Here is a 22,305-nt window from a genome sequence, read left to right on the forward strand (position 1 = left end):
CGGGGGTGCGGATATTTGGGCTGTGACCACCGAGGCACACCATATGCGTAGCCTAATAAGATCCATGCTTCAAATGCTTGCTGCCTTGTCTCAATCTGTGGGCAATTCCCAATTTTATGGGATTGTATGAGATTGCTATTGCAATCCGTGTCCTAGCGATGGTAAAACAACATCTACAGAGAAGCCTGAACGTGATAAGCTCTCAGAGTGTGGTATTTCTTTCTCAGGACCGCTAATTCTAGAAACTATGGAATGAGGATCAGTGGAGCTCCAACAGGTGTGAGAACTCCATGTGGAACGAGGCTGTTCGGAGCATTCCAATTGTGGAGGATGCACCATCATGAAAAGGGAGCGATCGGCATTTTCTCACGACAACCGTCAATGAGAGATCCCCCTTCCCAGGTCGATAAGGGTAATACAGAGATCTAAGGGTCGATTACATAAGTAATGTCTCGGGGCTACGACCGCGCGATATAACCGCGTCTTATTGGCTCTTAGGAAAGCACCCCCAATGTGGCTTCACTCACCCAGCCCACCTAGTGTAAAAATGTCAGAGAAAAGACCCCGAGGGACCCTAATTACCTTAGGGAAAAAGGAAGCTTAGATCTTTCGTACGTATCCATCTGCGAACTATTCTCCCTTGGCGCAGCCACCCAAATGGCTGCAGTTATGACTTTGAAATAATCCCCGAGATTTCCCTCATGCTCATGATGCTGCAGGTCGCCGTGTTTCTGCCACAATTTGGCCAAGTCTAGACCTCAGGTCTGGAACGCATCATGCCATCTTGGACTGGTCCAGCCGGACATGGTGGTGATCGAGCCCGCTCCAAATAGGGCTCTCAGCTCGCCTGGTAGGGCAAGACCCAGCTGAGGATGCAACTACGCTTGGACTAGCACCCATCTTGATCCTTGCCGGTAATTTTGCGCACCTTATACATACCCTCTTTCAGCTTGTCTTGCTTCTCGCCCGTTTTCCTCATTGACGGCCCGGGGGGGAGGAGGAGGACGGGCTTTGGGTGGAGCTTTCGGGAACTCTATGGATCGGGGATTATAGCCCGGCTCCGACAAGAGGTACGTACCCGTAAGCAAGGTCTGTTTAGTGTTTCTAGTACCTAGTGCACTGGCAGGGCGGCGGCCCGGTTAATTTCAATTCCGGGCTCCCCCGCCATATGCATCGCGCCGCCAAACTTGCCATTCTAGGGTAAAGCTCTAACATCATCGAGACCGTGGATCGCGACCACTACCCCGCGACACATCATGGCTTTGCCTCTGCCACCGGGTCTTGTACCCGCGGAAGTCGCCTTCCTATGTGAAATGGAACTCATCACAATTGTTCCTCGTCAGCGGCTAGAAAGCATCGATCTTTTAAGCGTGAGACCCCCCACCTTTCCCGCGACGCGTCGCGATGGAATTTCTCACTGACGTGCTCCTATGTTCTGCAGGGAGCAACACCCGCCCTACGACCTCCTGCTCGCGCCAATATACCTTTATGGCTTGCAATTCTCCTCAAGAAGCAGCGTCGAGCCAACATCGTTCCCCCGCCATGGCTCCATCCCACCTCTCTCGCCCAGATCGTCCACCATGAAACTAAGATCGAGCCCGACGCCTTCTCACCCCCACCTCCACCCCCAATACGCGCTGACGCCAGAGGTAACGCTAGAAGATATGGCGGAAGCAACGATCAGACCCTCTCAGCGCCATTCTTGCCATCCTGTACAGCAGATGCCCCTTCAGGCGCCTTGCCCTACCACTGGTTCGAGCTCGCCGAGATGCTGTTGGCCCACGCGAACGACGATATACCATCTTCTTCCGAGGTTAGGTCATTGCTGAGAGACCTTCAGGAGGTACGATCTGCAAAATTACGCAAGAGTACGGAAGATCTCAGCGAGGTGCAAGGCGTTATGAGCCTTCGCGGAGTGGGTGCAATGGAGTTGGCCGAGAGCCGCGGCTTCTTCCTTGGCGTCATAGAGGGCGTGAGGAAAGTTGGTGCGAGTGCTGAAGCTGCCAGGCGTGAAGATGAGGAGGAGCGTGGAAGCGGTGATGGCGATTACGACGAAGACGAAGATATGCTATGATACCCCGCGCTGGACAACCCCTCAATTAAAAAGGGGTCAGCGCCTCGCTTTTGCTGGAAACACTGAGGCCCATACACTATCCCTATTATGGGACAAAAGAGCGGTCAATGCCGTGGGATACCCGAGTATGTACGTCTTTAACACTTAATGTATTATTATGCTAACAAAAGAAAAGCAGAGCCCACAGGTTATACCCGGTTTTCGGAGTAGTCTCCAAGCCGCCTACGTCAACCGTCAACGCCTACTAAGCATCTGTTTCGGTATCTGTTGAAGCTATGATGACAGAAATGAAACAGAACGCTGTAAACCATGGACGGACCACAGTAACATACTCAACGTTTACTGAGCCTTTGTGGCCACGCGAGCACCTGGGTTATCGGGGCCGTTGCTCAAGCTTGACACTGGTATCAATGATGACCAAGCTCTTTGAGTATTGCGCAGCACTAGGTGTTTAGCATCTGCTAATGACAAACGACAATCGAAATCACTGCCTTCGGAGCGAATCTATGCTGTTCCTAGTTGATCTGCTTTCTTTGTGACGGACTTTGACTTAAGATGCAACACTTGCCCCACTGCCTCTGCTTCTGTCAAGATGTGTTTAAACCAACTAACTTCTGCATACCTTGCCTGTCAATATTTTCTGTCATTGTACATGACAAGCAAGACTGTTCGAATTCGTCTGTTTTCATTAAGCCGCCATTTCCATTGACTGCAACGTGCATGCTAGTACTTTTTATTCATGTCTACATATCCAGCCTCAAGGGATGGGCTGTTGACGTGCTCCCAATTTGCAAGCTTATCGATGATTTCGCGGTCAGGCGTCCCTATGCCAAGCGTCCCGGATGGAAATTTGCATCAAGCCAAGTCGTCCCACGATGTCATTTGAATCCTGTCTCTGGCCTGCGTGAGAGAGACAGTGCAATACCGTTACGCCTCCCAGACTTATGTGCCGCATCAAATACTTCGACCTCAAAGTTGACCACGCTGTTAGCATGATACAGTGTGTAACAAGGTAAGAAATTCCAATAGCAAGAAAGCAAATAGGCTTCTTAGAGCTATAAACCAATTGAGAATGGCAGCCAGACACTTTATGTAGCCCCCAATCCCGGGCTCATTTACCTGGAATGTGAAGTCGCCCAGTTATAGAGGGCAATAGTGAATGTATAAGAGTGCTATTATAACGACACTTCTTGCGAGACAATTTGGCCTGGTCTCGGTTCCATCCTCAGGGACGAGGAAGCTAAAGCTCTCGCTCACGGTACTGGACTTGGAGTAATATCCGTATGCCACCGTCTACCACACGTAGGCGTCTTCTTGTGTCTTCATTCACTATCCGGAACGAAAAATCAGACTCAGGGGGCTTCTCCGTTGAGTCTGTTGAGAATTAGAAATTGATCTCCAGGCCTTGGCTTCGCAGGACGACTTTTCATTTTCCATCGTATGCGCTTTAGGGACCGACGTCCTAGTGACAGTCGTGCAGGTTCTTTTCATTGCATCAATCACCGTGTACGAATGAGAGCTGCCACCATACCGTTGTGTGGTTTGACAGTGCAAGGATAATGGCGGGCTTCTCCGCTCGTACATGGGGGTAGAAACTGGACTTTGTGTAACGCAACTCGACTGTCAGTGTCTCGGAATCCAGCAGCGTAGGCAGAATAAGCTTATTGACGACGATCCTCAAGCAACAGTGAAGAGATTATACCTAACAGTGGATTTCTTGACCAGAAAATGCCAAAGGATGGACGATCATTTAGTGTTGGCCCTGGGTTCTTATATCCTGAAGTAGTTTCCCCATCATTTAGAGATACCATCTCGACCTTCGGTGTGTTAATATCGGCCGGGTCGCTGGCGGTGTCAATTAAACTGAGGTCGGATTTTTTGCTATTACGATCGACATTGCCATGGGAGCATTTTGGGGCAGGGGCAAGCCACCTACATGCAATATGTGTAAATCCTCGCGCACACATAGTCTGTGACTTGACAGGCCATGTCACGACTAAAGTACTTAAGAGAGGCTAGTAGGTCGAAGATGATGCGAAGCTAGACCGGGAAAAGTGATGGTTGACGTGGATGCTTTCCTAAGAGCGGGCCGTCCCAAAAGGCTGCTCCTCCTATACGCTTGACATTATTCAGACACTAGGAGCTTAAAAGACTATGAACAGCCACAGATCACCACAAAAGTCATCCATTGTCACTACACAAGCTAGCAAGAAGATAGGAAGGCAAACAGATCCAAGACCTTCGCAAGGACATTCCGCACGGTGGCAGGGCTGCCTCCCTGATTTCCCGTTTCCCTTACTCTTGGGCATGTGAAATGTAAAAGGGAAGCCGCTTAGCACATCATCAGTTCGAGGGTTGTGTATATCGAAAACAAGGTTCGCATATGAAGAGTACAAAATTCTTACAATCTTGCTGTATAAGTCACTTCATTGTGTCATCAAGACGTTTTGAAACCTATTTTGACAGGTGCGGTAGCCTCATGACATTGGTTCATCGTTGGAAAACACTAAACTGTCCTCCTTGACCTAGAAATATGCTATCCAAATCATACGGGTTCGGCACAAAACTTGAACTCTGTGGGAAATGCAGGCCATATTGAGCAGAGCGGTAGAGTAACCTTGCAGAAATTCGTCGACGGCAGATTTGGTGCATGAATCTTTTTGAGGCATCTCGAAGCCTTCACGGGCAGGCAATAAGCTTTGGGGCTTCATATGTCCAACATCTTGGTAAATTTATGTCAAAAGCTAACCATATGACCGATTAAGAAACTCCAAACTGGCAAGCACCATTACCTGCTGCAACACTGTATTTGATACTCTTGACTTGCGATATATTTTCACTGACATTGCCATGTCCAGCTTCTTGGCATCCATTAATAACAAAAAACAACCACCTTAATTCTCGACCATCGTTCCTGGTATGTCATCAATCCGTTACACGAGAGCAAAATTCCAAGCGCCAGCCCACATATCCCATGCCCGATTAATCTAGTCGTTTCAAAGTCACAAGCCATTCGAATTCCGCCAGCCATACGCCGATCCCATGCGAAGAACCATTCCCGGTGATTTGGAGTTTATCCGTGCTGTCTCGGCGCGGCCTCATTGACCTCCAGATCCATCTCCACCAGCGGAACCAGCGGAACCGCAGTCTGCCGAGCTGCTGTCCATGGTGTTTTGCGCTGCATCGCCAGACAAAACCCCAGCAATAGATGCGTATCCGAGCGTTGTGTTGTGGTTGTAGTAATGACCGGAGTCATCGCTTGCGTAACGCGTGCCGTCTACGCCGTCGTTTCTAATTGGTTTTCTTTGAATATCTCCATCTGACTTTCGCTCCTTGGGCTGGATCTGAATGTCCTCCTTGTCCCAATCCTTGAAGACGGGATCATCGAGTGTGAGGCCTCTCGGCCTGCCCTCCCACGTCTGGCGTTGTTTCTTGATCCTGAATGGGTTTCGCATTATTGGAGCGGTTGTGAAGTTGGTAGCGCTTTGCGCTGGTCGGAAGAGTTTGAGTCGGGTTCGATGTACCAGTGATTTTCTTGTTTTGGGGGCTCTTTCGACGACAGTGTTTGTTTGAATGCGACCGGTGGAGGGAGAAAAGGAATGGATGAGGAGAAGTGCAACTGTCCCAAGCGGACTATTTGTGTATGCGACACTTTAGAGCGAACAGCTGATGTGATTCAATCGGGGGTAAGCCTGGCAGTGCTGTGCCACCTTCTTTCAGGCTTGCGACATATCCTAATACCTCAGCAAGGGGTTGATTAATAGTGCCATCTGATAGCTCCGCCCTCTCCACGTGCCCTTAAACTCGAGTGGTATCCAATCACATCTCATTCTCGAAGAGCTTATTGTCGGTGCCTAGAAAGTGCTGATATGCCTGTCGGGGTCTATTGGTCATGCGGAAGGGTCACTATAGGAGGGGATCCCTGCTGTGCTGATCTGAACTGGCTAAGCCGAGCCAGATCGGGCAGGGGTCCCGGGATGTCCGAGTGCTTAATGGTTCTGTCAGTCAAATTTGGTAGGCATACGGAGTGATCAAGACGCTGGGCGTTGGCTGAAAAACGTCGATTTGGCTTTCAGGGTCCTTGTTCATGAGCGAGCTAATGATGTAATCCATGAGCAGGCAGCGTCTAATGATCCTTTCCTAGCGAACCAAGGTATGTTTCTTTCATTCTGGTTAATCAAGGTGGTTGTTCACCCCCGCAGAGAGCAGTACAAAGTAGCATCTTCAGTAAAAAGAAAATACGACGCTAAAAACTCTTTCGGCCTAAAATGCAGGTGTGGTCGGTCCACAGGAAAGAAATGAGGTGAGGTGAGGCAACCAACCGTCAAATATGCTGTTCATGGGTCTCCAATTAGGTATTGAAACCAACCACTCAACTCATGCTTTTATTGTCGCCTTGTCGTGGATTCTCGCATCATACCGATTTTACTAGGCCTGGCAACAATTAATTGGATTGCAGCTTGATAGTGAAAAGTCAACGACAGACCGGCAAATTCTCCTCCATTTTCCAAAGATTGAGTTAATTTTAGCACAACTATCTGGCTGAATCAGATACTGCGAAAGCTGCTTAAGGTGTTATACCTCGGGAAGCCAGGAGCGGATTTCTTTGTCGGGCTTGACCATGAGACTGACGTGTACTTGCTCTAGAGACTTGTGGATTGAACTTGTAGGCACCCCATAGCTTCCCGACTCCTCTCAACAAGACATGGTGTTGAAGTTACCCATTCTGACGAAGGTACTGCAATAAAAATGCAATTCTTTAATTAACCTGTTATGTCGCAAAGTCCTTGAAAACGTTATTGTCTTCCGGGTAAATCCTTACGCTGCTTTTGCCAAAATTAAAAGCGGGAACTACGAAGATCTTGTTTTGGTGTACAGCTAAAGGCCATTCTGATAGGCAGCAGCTTGGACAGGCGGAAAGAAGAAAAAAAGCCACTGTTCTGAGTTTTATGACTAGAACCCGACGTCTATAATCGAAAGTTGTGTGTCAAATTGTCATAGGTAGACTGTGTATTGTCACATTTTCATATGAATTTCCACTTTGTGTATCTTTACTAATTTCATTGACCACCCATTATTTGTTTCATATGATAACTGCAGAGCTGCTGCATCAGCTAAATTAGCGGTGATGCGGCATCCAAGCTTCTTATTACGACTTCAAGCCGTAAGGTATACCGTTGAGAAACAATGACGACGATGAGCTGACTGGCGGATTTCAAAGAGCACCCGGGCTGGGTGGCAACTCCCCAGAGTCCCATTCCTGCGGTTCAGCGCCCATTTCAAACTCCAACCGGCCTCCTTTGCCATCATCTCCCAGAAGATCCTCATGGCTGACCCAGCTCTTGTCCCAAACTTTGCCATTCACCTTCAGGCTCTGAACATAGGGCCCCTTCTCAAGCCCGCTGGCGGTAACATGCAGGAGGCCGCCAGCCTCACCCAGTCGAATGCTAATCTCCTCGAACCTTGGGGCCAAGACGAGATAGACAGGCTGAGTGACAACCGGATATAAGCCGAGCATATTCCACACGAGCCAGCTGCTCATACTTCCTGCATCGTCGTTACCTGGAATTCCGCCGGCTCCAGTGTGATAGTATTCGTCGAGGATGGACTTGCTCCTCATCACACTCTTCCATTGCTTGCGGCCAATGTAGTTGTATAGGAATGGCGTCATGAAACTGGGTTCGTTCCCGGGGTTGAAAAGCATACTGCCGATGCCGTTGTTTCCCTGATCTTGCTGACCCAGGCCGTGAATGAAACTTGTGTCCAGGCGTTTCTCGAAATTGGCAGGGCCGCCCATCAATGTAATCAACGTAGACATATCATGAGGTGCGCCGAAACTGTATTCCCACGGAGTACCCTCGTAAGAAATTGCTTTCCAGTTGCATTCTCCGCACTCGAGTGGGTTATAACCTGGTAGGACTGTCCCATTTGGCTGTAGGGGGGCTAGGAAGCCGGTGAAGTTCAGAGCTGTGACCTCCTTTAGCCAAATCTTTTGCCATCCACTGTCTCTGTCAGTATCTAGGTTTGCAAACATGGGGGGATGAAGTCTTACGTTGATCGGTTCAGATAAGTTGCGGCCTCCTCTGGTGCTTCGCCCTTCGCGATTTGTGACACGGCAAAGTCGTTCAATGAATACTCCACCGTCTTGCTAACGCTTCTTCCATAGTTGACAGTCACGTAACCATACTTCTTCCAATCATCCAAAGCACCTCTGCCTTCCTTGGTACTTCCCGTTGGGTCGTTGAAGTCGAAATTGTTGTAGGGCTGCAACTCAGCGTTAGTGCGCACGGCAGCATATCCATCAGCCCAGTTGATAAGCCCGTTCTTATCGAGCTTCTTGACGTAGGCGTCAGCCAAAATGTTGTCAGAGTTGGAACCACCTTGGACTCGGCCGTTGTGGTTATGGCTTCGGCCCTCCGGCAGGAATCGCTCATGTCGCCAGATATCAATCATGGCTCGGACTATTTCCGTCAGTCAATGCAACCCGTCAACAAGCCAGAGAATAATGCTTACTCATGTCAACTTGACGGCTCGGGAGAATGAGAGATACGAGCGCATGCGTGCATCTGAAAGTATCCCATAGCGTGTAAAAGTCATCATAGTATGGCTCCTTTGATTGCCAATGCGGGTTCTCGCCCGTTCGATCAGAGGGCATCAGATGAGCATGATAAACGCCAGTGTAAAACATCTCCAGCTGCGTTTGGTTTTCAGTCTTCACATCGATCTTTGAAAGTACCTCATTGTTCCAGGCAGCTTTCGCTTCAGAGACTGTCTTATTCAAGTCCCAGTGTGGAATTTCGTCTTTAATGAATTGGCAAGCCTTGTCAGCTGATATCCATGAGATGCCGACTTTGGAGGTAAGAGTAGATGTGTTCGATGGAAACGAAAAGAGACCTCCAATACGGTTGGCGTATTGATAACCGTTCACACCGCCGCTGATGGAGGTTTGGTTGTTGTAAAATGGCTTTACATCTGTAGTGTTGGGCCAATACGGGTCTGTGTAGATACCAGAGAATAGAGCCGCATCCTCTGGGACGGTGTCAAATTGTCCACAGAAGTAGACCTTAAAGTCACCCCCTATGCGTGTTAGCCTTGATGCTCAGTCCCGAGCTGCCAAAACTCACCGAGCGCCCAGCCTTCCCTATAGACGCCATATCCAGAGTACGAGGAGCCGTCGTCGCTTCGTTCCAAGTAGCCGTTGCTATACCAATGAGATTCCTTTCCGCGAGTGGGCAGATAGTGGCTGAGGTCGACAAGAACATGACGGCCCCCGTCTTTTGAAAAGTTATACTTCAGAATTCCAGCGTGCATACTGCCGCTTATCTCAGCTGTAACTCCATTCTCCAGTGAAGTCTTATAGTATCCGACCTCCGCAACATCATGGCCAACCCTCGGTTGCATGTACGTCAAGTTGTCCAAAAGGTTTACGCCCTCTAATGTCGTAAGAGGCATTTGGGGGATCAGTCCATAAGTAGGAGCACCTCCAGTGCCACTTACGTGCAACATTGAAATTGCCGTGACATTGCCTTCGACGGTATAACCCGCATTGGCTTGATATCTGGTGTCCCATCTTGTGGTATCGATGCCGACCTTGACACCACCAAAAGGCAGTGTGACACCAGGGAAAACATTGCCGCCTTGGTATGACGATCCGGGTGTAGGACCTTCAGTACCAAGAAAAGGTTTAACGTATGGCGTGTAATCTTTGGCTTCTGTAACGGCAGCAGTTCCAATTACAGCGGCGCCGAGGCCGACGGCGAAGTTGCGTGGCACCTTCATAGTCTCCAAAACTGACTAGTCGCTACGGCGTAGCAAAAGGCGAACTCATTTGGCCCAGGACGCTCCTTTTAAAGAAGTCGAACTGTGTGTTTCTTGGTGGGTAACAGTCGCCCCGGATGTCGCATTCGGTACTGCTGATCTACAACCTTGGAATATGAAGCTGTTTATACCCACTTTCCCCGCACATATCGAAAGTCATGATGTGGAACCTCCGGGAAAGGATACTTGGATTGGTCAAGACGCCGATATCGTTGAATTTTTGGGAGTGTTTTGTTGCGTCCCCTCTTCTTGGCAGCTCCGTTGTTCTTTGGATGCTTGTTTTGCTAGACTGTGTGGTATGACGAGTCTTTCTTGACTTCAGTCTAGGCGATTAAGCTACAAATGATGTCTGTACACATTAGTTTTTATCATAAATTTTCCAATGACAGTGAATCTACCAAGAATGAAGATGGCAGCATCTAATTGTGTAGAAGTCATGTGGAATATTTTGAGTTTGCGGTTAAATTACCAAGGCGAACACTGAATTTATCCACAGATCCATCTTGCGGAGAGCACCGCCGGTGCCGGCTTCTGCCCGACAACGCCCCTTTCACGGCAAACCGTCTCGTTCTCCACGAGGCAATACATACTCCCGTGCAGTCCGCACGCGCATCATACCTTTAAGGCCGTTTAGTCTACGCATCTTACGTCACACTCCACAAGGGCCACAAGCGGAATGGGGCGTTGTCATCAAGCGATTGGTATCGGAACGTGGGGAATGGTACTGCGATGCCTCATGACGCGTGATAACGAAGGGAAAAGCAAGCTCTGAAATATGTCTTAATGCATGTCTCGTGCTAACTGCATAATATTTGAGTGAGCGAGTCAAGAATTCTAAACTAATATGAACAATTCTATGAGGTATGATGGGATTGAGCAGACGAAACCCAGATTTTTGCTAGCGAGTGGTTGCAAGCGTCCAAGCTTACTACGCCTGCACTGGTCACTGAAGCTTGTGGGTCAAAGCAATTTCCCCTTTCTCCATTACAATGTACAGTTGATATCGCCAGCTGATCGCGCCCGCTATTCTAATTAGTTCAAAAATTCACACAATCTGGGATAGGATGCCGCATCGGGAGGTAGGTAGGGAACCCAAAACTTCGCGAGTCATTGAGCAAATAAAGGAAAAGTATCATGAAGCTTTTCGAATTCAAAAGAGTGGTTTGTTTAGCTGTGGGTATCCTTCCCCAAATTGCTTATAGGGCTAAGCAAGGGTCACCTGCTACGTAGTTTTGGGGTACATCAGCGGAGCAGTTGGTTTGCCTGCTTCAGTTGAGTCTCCGTTTATAGAAACTGACAGCGGATGTGTGTAAAGACTGTGGTAATAAAAGCGCACGAAACGAAACGACAATACTACCCTGCGAAGCATTCCGACTGCATGTCCTTGGTTTTACTTGTCACCATACGTCTCATGAACCTCACACTAGTCTCAACTTAGCAGACTGTTCTTGAGAATCACCAGTCCATGCCTGTCCAACACATGCCGCCTACTATTTAGACGGATGTACACGTGCAGAAAGGGCTTGTATCCAAAAAGACGTAAATATTATTGAAAACTGTAAGCCAATCGGATGAGCAAAGCCCCGTCTACGCTGGTGCTTGGAATAATTGAGCTAACATGCTAAATGTTTGTAATGCACTCAGAAGTCGTAGTGCAGGCTTTCAGGCTACTCTTTGGATAAGAGTCTCACATGGTGCGAAACCCGGCTAGATGGTAGCAGACCGGGACACAGAATACAATACGAGAAAGTGGCGTCGCCAAGAGTAAGCTGAATAGCCAACCTGCAGAACTCAAGCAGCCAAGAGGTATCTGGCGTGTTCATTCGAAATGAAGCTGTGATTGTATGTTGCTAGTGGACGTGTCATGTGGGATTTCAATAGTGTGTGATGCATGCGACCAGACTACCCGGTGATGGGCTTACTTTGGCAAATGTGTCTGTCCAAGTTTCCATCATAGTTTCCAAGTATAAAACAACTACATCCTCCCTTTGGCCAAAGCGTTATCGAGGTCCTCAAAACTTTCAGCCATGCTAAAATCTGCAATTTAATGAAAGGTAAGATGTCATTCCTATTCCCGCTTCCGTATCACAATACTGTCTCATCCATTATGACAACTACACGCCTTTACTAAGTCACTCTGGAATAAGATTACACGCCATAGTATAACACCTCGTTCAGCGCGAAATTATTCTCCCTGATTATGCGATTCTCAACATTTTACACCGTTGTGGGCGTTATTGCCACTACCACTGTCGCGGCAGAGCAGAACGCCAACGTTAATACTGAGAGGCAAACAGGCTGTGGCCCTCTTTGGGAAGTGACCCTTGCAGCTAGGCAGGAATTCATCACCAAGAGGGAAACAGTCAACCCACTGGGTTTGGTATGTGACTTACCTTAGTTCAAAAAACTGGATAGCTAAGCAGAAACTGGTCGTCGGCTGTGGTAAACCTGTTCTCACATTGGCTAATCTTTCGCCGTAGGAACAATACGACCAATTTTTTGGTTATTTCGAGAGTGGCATGTACAACATGCTTGAGTCATGCAGTTATCTGCACAACTTTAGATATCCCCCAAGGTCAGATCGACGGGAAGCGGCCAAAGAGTAGGAATAGAGTCTAACTTGTTCCAACGGCCAGGTCTTGCAGAAAACGCACAACAGAGCCTGTTGCCTAGCTGATAGTTAGTTACCATACACCTTCTGGCGTAACTTCAAAATTGATTTCTGATAAGCCAACGCTCAAGGTTGAAACCAATGAATCCTCATATTCACAATTGAAGAGACATTCAATCACTATGAACGTCCACAATGAAGCCCTCAAGAGTTGGCATTGAAGCAGGGCATGAAAAACAATTGAGAATGAAGAATGCACAGCTATGATTGACACGAATGGACTTCAGATTCTTTCTGTTATCAATGCTTGTTTGTTGAAGTGAAATAAGATGTTGATGATTACAAAACCAGGGGGTTGTTTCCCAGCTTATCTGGGCTCAGCCCAGTCCCGAGATGACCCAATCGAATGCAATCGTTATCTGGTGCTAGTTTAGACAAGAGATACACTTGAGCAACGGTACTATATCAGCTTAAGGCATTTTGAGCTTCAGATAACCCTCTGTGTCGTGTTTCTCCCCATCGTCGCCATTGTCACCGCTCGGCTCACACATGCGGTCTTTCAATCCCTCTATGGCCCTCGCACCAAGAGCCAACAGACTTCCCATTCCGAGCATCTCGAGAACGCTAATGTCGAAGCCAAAAACCCCCTTCCACCAGCTTCGCATTTCCACCGCAACCAAACTGTCCAATCCGGCGTCTTGCAGCGACATGTTAACATCGATTTCCTCTTCATTCTCTGAGGGTTTCAGAAGTAGCCTGAATAGTTGGACCGCAATCTGCTTTGCTAGAAGAGCGGGAGCATCTGAGGATGATAACACAGTTGGGTCCGCGACCGCAGAGCTGAGAAATCCTTCCAACGCGCCAGAGCTGGAGGATGCACCTGTAGCTGTGCTCTTTGTCTTGTCGGAGTTGTGGTAGAATGCCATGCGACGATCGTCTTTCCAAATGACTCTATTCAACGGATCTGAAAGAGATGTTAAGCTTCGGTGGCCAAGAATGAGTTGAGACAGGTTGACAAAGGTCTTGTTTGACGCGTAACCGCCGCTGACGGTCGAATCACCAATCATGGTGGAAATACCGTCGAACAACTGAGAGATCTTCATTCCGTATAGTCCCTGCGCAGACAGACTTTCTAGCAGTGCAGGATTCTCGGCGAGGTATCCATAGTCCAGCATCATGCCAACGTCAAGGGAAGCAGCATTCAGCCCAAGGCTGTGGCGATACTGAGCGAATGCGTCCAGGAAAGTGTTGGCTCCAGCATAATTGGCTTGTCCCTTCTGCCCAACGATTCCGGAGATAGAACTGAAGAGGAGGAAGAAGTCAAGGTCGATTCGAGCGCTGGTACAAGCTTTCTGCAGGTTCCAAGTGCCTAGTACCTTGGGGTTCACCGCAGCAACCCATTCTTCGTGCGTCATTTTGGTGAAGCCCTGGTCTTGTAGAACCATTGACATATTAATAATGCCACGAACAGGTCTCGGTGCCCTTTTCAAGGCCAGTTCAACATCAGCGAGATTTGTCACACTTCCTTGAATGGCAGTAGCAGAACAGCCCTGGTCTTCGAGCTCTTGAAAAAAGCTTTGATTTCCAGGGGAGTTACCGCCATTGCGAGAAAGGTAGACGATGTGTTTTGCGCCGTGTTCAACCATCCAGTTGGACACAATTCGTCCAAGGCCGCCAAGACCACCGACAAGTAAGAAGCTCGCGTCACTTTCAAACTTTGGTTTGAACGTAGGCGCCGTCTTATTCGTCACATCTGTGAGCCCCTCCATGTTCAATACAATCTTTCCGATATGTTGTCCCTTTTGCATGTATCGGAAGCATTCTTCTACCGCGTCCGCAGTAAAGGTTTTGATGGGGCTCAAAGGGCGAATGTGGCCCTCCTGGTAAAGCTCAACCACTTTCTTCAACAATCTGGCAACGGGTCAGTGCTGACTTGGACAAGCATGATACATAACACTTACTTGTTGGCCATTGCCGGTTTGGCATCCATCAAGTGTCCAAGATCTACCCCGTGATAGGTTCGGTTCAATTCGAAGGGTTTAATTGCGAGCTTGCCGTTGCCGATGAAATCTCTCTTTCCAATCTCGATCATCCTGCCGAACTCAGCGACGCAGCTCCAGGACGCGTGAAGTAGCTCTCCGCTCAAAGAGTTGAGAACAATATCAACACCTCTTCCATTGGTTTCCTTGAGAACATCTGGAAGAAATGATGCATCTCGCGAGTTGAAAATGTGGTCTCTGGGGATGCCAAAGTTGGATTGGAGGTATTGTATCTTCTCTTCATTGCCCACTGTGCAGAAGATCTCTGCACCAATCATTTTGCAAATTTGGATTGCGGCGATGCCAACACCACCACAAGCCGAATGAATCAGTACTGATTCTCCAGCTTCCAGCCTGCCGACGTCAAGGAGGCCGTAAATGACGGTCGAAAACACACAAGGCATTGTAGCCGCTTCCTCGAAGTTAAGAGTGTCTGGAATCTTGACACATAGTTTCTCTGAGACGGTAATACCATTGGAGAAACCGCCGCCGCCGAGAATGAAAACTCTATCGCCTGGAACCAGCTCATTGGCTTCGGGCCCGACTTCCCGGACGATACCAGCTGCTTCAAGGCCAATTTTGGAGGAAATGGGGTCGACAATGCCCATGGCAATAAGAACGTCCTAATTCAGGTTAACATAATTCTCGGTTTGCGGTTACTGGAGGAAAAGTTACCCTGAAGTTCATACCACCGGCCTTGGCTTCAACAACGACTTCATCATTGACAAGTCGTCTCGCTCGTCTTGGGGTCCAAACAAGTGTATTCAGACGGCCCAGCTTCTCAATTTGTAGGTCATAGAAAGTATTTATGCCCTTATTGTTGCTGGCATCTGTGTTCTCCAGGTTTCTCTTCTTGGAATCTGTGCCGGAGCGGACGCTGGGGTGGTTTTCCCCGCCATTCGTCGCCTCGCCTGCGTTAACCTTTTGCTGACCTTTCTCGCGCAGTTCATCATTAATGCTGACGGGGTATACTCTTGGAATATGCACGATATTGCTCTGAATACTATATTCATATTCAGGTCGTCGTTCGCGTTCCTGTCTTTGCCGCTGGAACTTTTGGAATGCTTGCACCACGATTGAGAGAGAGGTCTTGTCGTCAACCTCGCAAGTCACAAAGTCCAGACTGAGCTCGCTTCTTATCGACCGGATGGTACCAATGGTTTGAGCCCACCTGGGATCTGCGCATCTCATTTGTGAGGGCCTAGTCAACCAGAAAATTCCAGTATCAGAGTTCGACGCCTCCGTGACCAAGGCCTTGAAATCGTTGAAATCCTTAGGGTTTATGTTCTCAAAGTAGGGAACATCGACGTCGAGTATAGCAAGGATGTCGGCTGATGCGGGAGGTAAGCCAGTAGAGATATCATGAAGGATAACCTGAAATCCCTTCTCGATAAGCGTGCTCTCCATGTCATTCGCAATCTTCGACGACTTCGTGTTGTATAAAACGGCCACCGGTTTGGTTGCTGCGGGAAGCTGGGCTGGTCTCGACGTCATGAAGGCAAGGAGATTGTTCGGACGTTCTGAATCATAGCCAACATCTTCTAGCCCGTTGAACCCAGCCTTTTTGAGTTCCATATCCCATCGCTCGGGAGCAACGTGAGGCTGGTCGGGCCTCCCATCTTGTGCACCCAACCACCAGCCTGGAAGTACACCCATGATGAAGTTCATAGGGAGGGTGTCATAGGATAGTTCTTCCATATACAACCTGCCTTCAGAATGGAGAATCTTTCGAACATTGGAAAGTGTTTCGTGGAGGCTTGGAGTTGCGTGAAGAACATTGGCCGCAAGAATAAGGTCATAAGACGCCGGTTCAAAGCCTTGTTCCAGTGGATCCTTGGATATATCCAAAGCCTTGAAAGACATGTTTGGATAGTCCTTGAAGCGCTCCTGAGCGGCAGAAAAAAAGCCCGCTGAGATGTCGGTATAGGTGTACTCAGAGTAGAGCAGAGCACCCGTTAGTCCACGCAACCACTGCAAAACCTTGTTCGTGGTTCCTCCGGTGCCCGCACCAATTTCCAGCACCCTAAGATTAGGCCTAGAGTGACCCAAAGCTTGGAAGAGTGGCTTCCTGTCAGTAACATTCGAAGAATTGTAAACGTGCGTGAGAACATTGTTGGGCATGAGGACCTCCAGCGGTTCAGTTTCTCCCTGGAAAATGGGGACAATGCTGTCAGCCACCTGTTTCATCGCCACAACAAAAGAGCCGAAAGGTTCAGTTGTCAAAGCAGCGGCAAAAGACGACGCGGTGTCTAGGCGTCTCCGCGGAATAGGCTGCTCTTTCATCCACTTATGAAACCTGACCAGATGTGGGATTGCGGTATCTACCCCTTCCAAGCGGCTTAACGCTTCCTGGATGTAGTTTTGGGTGAGTTCTTGAATGTAAGAGAGTTCGTCTTGACTCGGATGAGCTTTGATAAGATCTTGTATCTTCAAGAAGTCGACATCGGGCTGCCAGAAAACTCTTGCGCCGGCGTGAGGGTCGAGATCTTCTTCGGACGCGTCGTTTTCAAGGGGGCTTAGTTTCACACCTTTGATAGAGAGCGCAATTGTGCCATCGGTGTCAACTCCCTCACCGCCACCACTTATAACCCCACGGGGTGTCTGTGTTGCTCGAACTTCCATCTCGATCTCAGAGTCACAGTCAAAGATCTCCAGGGATTGTATGTAAGTAGGCACATTCATCTTATCGAGTTTATGCCCCAGGCCTTTGACCGCAGAAACGCTGAAGAGCTGTAGGAAGAAATCGACCTTCGTTGGGTGCACTGAGTAGTAGGATCCATTCGAAGTTGTGTGCGTCGCTCTACCACGGGCTCTATGTTCGGTCGGAGAACAAGAGACACCTTGCAGCCCCTGGAAGTATGGCCCGTAGTTGGCACCGACTGTTCGGAAGGCTTGGTACCATTTCCCTGGTGCGATTGTCCGAGATAGGCTTGGGAAAGCTCCAATTTGCTTCCTGCTAGTACCATCCAAAGCTCGTACTTGGCCGCTGCAATGCTTCAACCAGTTTGATCCTTGGTAAGAAGTAATCGTGAACTCCCACCAGGAACTGTCGAGACTGTCTGTAAGTCTTTCTGGTCGGAGACTGGTGATTATCTCAGTGGATTTGTTTTCGCTCAAGACCATTGCCATATCAATGACTACATTGCGCAAGGAAAACCCGGCAAATGTCCCTTTGTGAAGTTGTCTTGCAGCTTCACCAGCCATACCAACATACCCGGCGCATGGGAAGATGACATCGCCTTTGATGTTATGATCACGGATCCAGGGAACGTGGTCCAGAGCCAGGACATTGCGGAACACAGGCTCGGTTTCGCTGCTTTCGGGCACTCTGTTACCCAAGACCTCGTGTTTGGGGAACTTGCGGAATTTCCATTCGTCCGTGATACGACTTGAGAATAGGAGAGAGTGATCGTGCTGCCATGGATATGTAGGGAGGTCTGTTGCAACCCGTGCAGTACCATTCGGGTTCGTGAGGCCGCTAAAGTCGACTTTGACTCCTTGTTGCCATAGTTGACCTAGGGCAGTTAAAAATGTTTCTGTGGAGTTCTTTGACCGTATCAAGCATGATGCATATGAGAGCTCGAGAGATTCCTTTGCAAGGATTTGTCTGAGTGGACCTGCCATAGCCGAGTGAGGCCCGACTTCAAGGAACATCATTTTGCTCCTGCTTTCGGCTTTATGATGCGTGATTAAGCTGGTAATAGCTGCGTTGAACAGTACCGGAGATTCGAGATTGGATCGCCAGTACTTTGCATCCGTCGGTACCTCTTGAGGGAGTTTCTTTCCAGTCACCGATGAGAAGAACAGCGACTCGGATGTTTCAAGTTCCCGAGTACTGTCGATGTACTGGGACGCTAAACGAAGATATCGATCGCCTACCTCTTGCATGTGATGAGAGTGATAAGCCTTTTCTACCTTCAACAGGCGGGCAAGAGTATCTGGATACTGCTTCCGAATTTCTGAGAGAACCCCTTCCACACGGTCTGCATCTCCTGAGATTGTCACACTTGAAGGCGAGTTCTCGCAAGCAATAACAACTCCAGGAACTAGGAACGGCGAGGTTTTTGAACGACCCATGCCAACAGCAGCCATCGCTCCTATCTTGGTCACTTCATCGGAAGCAACGCCGCGGTAGTATGCCGCAAATATGGCTTCGTTAGCAGTGAGTCTCCCAGAAGCGTAAGCAGCTGCTATCTCTCCCGAGGAATGACCAACCACTGCAAAGGGCTGTAGCCCTGTTGCTTCTTTGAGGGCATCTACCAATGCAACCTGCACTGCGGTGCATATCGGCTGGGAAAGATATGCCTTGTGTAGGTTGCTTGATTCTGCGGGCTTGAGAAGCTCTTCTGTCAGAGACCACGCTGGCCCATCTATGCTCAAAGCTTTATCCATTTGCCTGATTGACTGAGCGAACCTTGTGTTACTTTGGAGCAGTTCTGCACCCATCTGAGGCCATTGCGCTCCTTGTCCCGTAAACACCAGAACAAGGTCTGATGGTGAGGGAGGTGCCTTTGTGAAGGACGATGTGTAGAGCTCGTTTCCGTTGTCGAAAACAGAAAATGCTCGATGCGGGAGATGAATACGCCTGCATGACAGAGTATATGCAACATCGTCAAGTGAACGAGTGTTTTCGTAGATATATTTCTGGTTATTCACGACTTGGCGTCTGAGAGAATCTGCGGTATTGGCAGAGTAAACTACCAGATGTGATGAGTGTTCTGACGAAGCTGGCAGCTTCTTCACATCAGGGCTGTAAGAAAGACCGAGGAAGCTAGCAGCAGACTCAATCACCACGTGAGCGTTAGCGCCTCCAATGCCAAAGGAATTGACAGAGACTCTCTCGGTGCGGTTTTCAGGCCAGGGTGTGGGCACGACGGGAACCTTGAGATTTGTCTCCTCAAATGGAATCTTCGGGTTGGGAACGTCAAACTTAATGTTTGGTGGGATGGTCCGGTGTTCAAGCGCCAACACCGATTTGATTAGAGAGGTGATACCAGATGCACCTTCTGAATGTCCAATGTTAGGCTTGCAAGAACCGATGTAAACACCGGACTTTCCAAAGACCTTTGCGATGGCAGTCGTTTCGATGGGATCTCCAGCGGCCGTACCAGTACCATGGCACTCCACGAAGCCAGTTTCGGCAATTTCCGAAGAGGTAATGGCGGCTATATCATAGGCGCGACGAATCATAGCTTCGTGACTTTCGAAGCTCGGGATTGTAAGACTTGGTGTTTTGCCGTCCGCGTTGCTCGACGTTCCGCGAATGATAGCCCGGATCGGATTGCCGTCGCGAATGGCATCGCTAAGCTTTTTCACATAGACAACGTTGACAGCTTCGCCACGAGCGTAGCCATCGGCAGCAGCGTCAAAGGTTCTGCAGGATCCGTTTGGAGACAGAACACCTTGTTCCGACATGCTGACAAACACGTCAGGTGCCATGATGAGGTTGGAACCAGCAACAATGGCTGAGTTGCACTGGCCATGCCTGATGGACATGCATGCCTCATGAAGGCCAATAAGCGCTGAAGAGCAGCCCGTCTTGATGGTCAGACTGGGGCCCTTCAGGTCATATTCGTATGACAGACGGTTGGAGAGCATGAAATCTCCGTAACCTGTGAGCTTGTACTGGCCAACAACTTCAACATCCTTGGCCAAGATCTCGCACCAATCTTCACCAAAGGTTCCGACAAATGTGCCAATGGTTTTTCCACGGTAATCTGTCTCTCCAGCACTTTCCAAACACTCTCGTGTGAGTTCGAGAAGCAGTCGTTGTTGCGGATCCGCCCTCTCGACCTCAGTTTTCGGCATCCGGAAGAATGTAGTGTCGAGCCCGGCAAGGTCAACGGAATCATCGAGGAAGTAACCATGTTTTGTTTTCATGTGACCTGGCTTTCCTGAGTCTGAGTAGTAACTAGAAGCGTTGAATCTTGTCTCTGGGATTGGACCGCGGGCATCTCTCTTGTCAACTAGGAAGTCCCAGAATTGTTCTGGAGTCGCAATACCACCCGGCAGCCTCAAGGCCATGCCGCAGATGGCAATGGGCTCCGCGGCTCCAGGGAAGTCACTGGACCATGATGCCTGTCCATTCACCTACATTCCGGTCTGATTAGTAACAGTGTTTCGACAATGCTTCGGAGATTTACCTCAGAGGCATCAGTAGATGCATCCAGAAAAGGTGCCATGGTAAGCTAAACCGGAGCAATTTCGAAGCCGCCAAGTAACTGGAACGAAGATAAGAGGACCTTTGGGGGAACAGTAGAAGGTTGAAGGCTACTTTAAGCAAAAAACAGAAGCTTCTACAAGATTTGGGGAGATTGAGGCTTCATATTTCAATACAGACTGTAGTGTAGAATGATTCACCCAAAAAAAGAACATAACCCCATTGAGTGCCATTGCCTGATTCAACTGTCTTGGTAGTCTCAGTCTCCGACCAATCCTCGCACATCGTAACTCTCTGCCTGTTCAGCATTTGATACATTATCTCGTACCTTACCACACTGCCAAGTGAGGGCTGAGTCCAACATGTCTGTTGTTACAGTGCATAACGGCCTGCATTAATTATTGAGCAGCGCAAAGTGGATAGAATAGCTGGAGCTAACCTGATGTGTAGGGGGTGATCATGAAATCCAACGTAAGCTGCAGCTGTAAGGCTATCGTGTACAACACTTTGGGGCGATCTGGGTACACGTCAGCACACCAGGAGGGAATATCCGCGTTGCCCCTGGGAAGATGAGATAGAACTCATACAACCATAAGTATAGCGTAGGTACGGATTACAGCGAGCTGAATTGGCCCAGTGGACACCATTTCTGGATGCAAGTAGTTCTGCGATTTTCAAAGGGTGTGAAGCCATTTCCCCTGCTTCCCATTTTCCTGTAACAGTTTAGCCCCCATCGGAAAGAACCAATTCAGTATTGTAAGTAATCCGTTTATACAGTAGCCAATGTATGACAAGAAATCAAGCCACGATATCCAAGGCAGAGGATTCAGGGCAACTTAAGGGATCAGGGTCTAAAGCCATCGCCCCCACATGCTCTTTTCGGCAGTATCTGTGAAGTTCTTGTGCTACCAAGTGATTCGGGCGTTTTTGATCAGCGGAGGCGGTCGGTGGAGATACATTAACAAGAAAGGTTCGGCCAAGAGACTGTGGGTAATTTAGGCGAGTCACTAAGAAGGAATAAAATGGAAGAACACAGGTGAGACCAGAATCGGAGATTCCAGGACGTTTTCGTTTTTGGTACATGCTCGGTCGGGATTGGGAGACGCTCGGTCACCGGAACAACGCCGACTTGGTGAAAAGAAACGCTAACAAGAATCAGGGTACATGGAAGCCGTGGCAATGAGATTGGAGGCTTGAACAGGAACTTTGGTATGATCAAAGAGGATACAATTGTCAATCGATTTGGCAGACACCCATTAGGCCGCTGCCGCCGTAGTACGGAGACCAATAAACTTATCCATAGGCATTGGTACACGCAATCCTTTACTCAACCGTTGAAGCTTCTTTCACCGCAGTATTCAAATATAAGCATGGCCAAAGACCCAATCACCATTACAAACGTATATGCATCTTGATTTACTCAGACGAAATGGGTGGCTAAAAAGGCTATCATATCAGAAGCCAGGCTTATGCGCGGGCGCTTACGCAGACACTCGGACAACCGGTGATGGCCACTGGTCCACCTACGAGTTTTGGCGCGCACATGATACATCTCCGCGATCGACCCATCCGCCTGATGACGCCGTAGCAAAAGATGAAAAAG

General features: G+C 48.8%; 5 protein-coding genes across 5 annotated transcripts; 2 read left to right on the forward strand and 3 right to left on the reverse strand.

Moving 5' to 3' along the window:
- Nucleotides 1-1,256: 1,256 nt before the first annotated feature.
- On the forward strand, nt 1,257-2,074 carry CTRU02_214427 (DNA replication complex GINS protein PSF2; the record flags this gene model as incomplete). The annotated part of the gene is made up of 2 exons (XM_070206239.1): nt 1,257-1,403; nt 1,442-2,074. The coding sequence occupies 2 exons, from the start codon at nt 1,257-1,259 to the stop codon at nt 2,072-2,074; spliced, it is 780 nt and encodes a 259-aa protein (XP_070060013.1).
- Nucleotides 2,075-5,172: 3,098 nt separating this feature from the next.
- CTRU02_214428 (uncharacterized protein) lies at nt 5,173-5,529 on the reverse strand (the record flags this gene model as incomplete). The annotated part of the gene is made up of 1 exon (XM_036731703.1): nt 5,173-5,529. One exon carries the CDS (start codon nt 5,527-5,529, stop codon nt 5,173-5,175), a length of 357 nt encoding a protein of 118 aa, XP_036576475.1.
- Nucleotides 5,530-7,289: 1,760 nt separating this feature from the next.
- On the reverse strand, nt 7,290-9,853 carry CTRU02_214429 (secreted glycosidase-like protein 6; the record flags this gene model as incomplete). The annotated part of the gene is made up of 4 exons (XM_070206240.1): nt 7,290-8,076; nt 8,127-8,545; nt 8,583-9,151; nt 9,199-9,853. 4 exons carry the CDS (start codon nt 9,851-9,853, stop codon nt 7,290-7,292), a joined length of 2,430 nt encoding a protein of 809 aa, XP_070060014.1.
- A 2,239-nt stretch (nt 9,854-12,092) lies between these two features.
- CTRU02_214430 (uncharacterized protein) lies at nt 12,093-12,498 on the forward strand (the record flags this gene model as incomplete). Its single annotated transcript, XM_036731701.1, has 2 exons — nt 12,093-12,272; nt 12,373-12,498. The coding sequence occupies 2 exons, from the start codon at nt 12,093-12,095 to the stop codon at nt 12,496-12,498; spliced, it is 306 nt and encodes a 101-aa protein (XP_036576473.1).
- Nucleotides 12,499-12,973: 475 nt separating this feature from the next.
- Nucleotides 12,974-20,724, reverse strand: CTRU02_214431 (polyketide synthase; the record flags this gene model as incomplete). Its single annotated transcript, XM_036731700.1, has 4 exons — nt 12,974-14,414; nt 14,465-15,165; nt 15,218-20,632; nt 20,686-20,724. The coding sequence occupies 4 exons, from the start codon at nt 20,722-20,724 to the stop codon at nt 12,974-12,976; spliced, it is 7,596 nt and encodes a 2,531-aa protein (XP_036576472.1).
- Between the last annotated feature and the right edge of the window lie 1,581 nt (nt 20,725-22,305).

This window comes from Colletotrichum truncatum, assembly GCF_014235925.2.
Source record: "Colletotrichum truncatum strain CMES1059 chromosome Unknown Contig_0011, whole genome shotgun sequence".
In the NCBI taxonomy this organism is placed as follows: domain Eukaryota; kingdom Fungi; phylum Ascomycota; class Sordariomycetes; order Glomerellales; family Glomerellaceae; genus Colletotrichum; species Colletotrichum truncatum.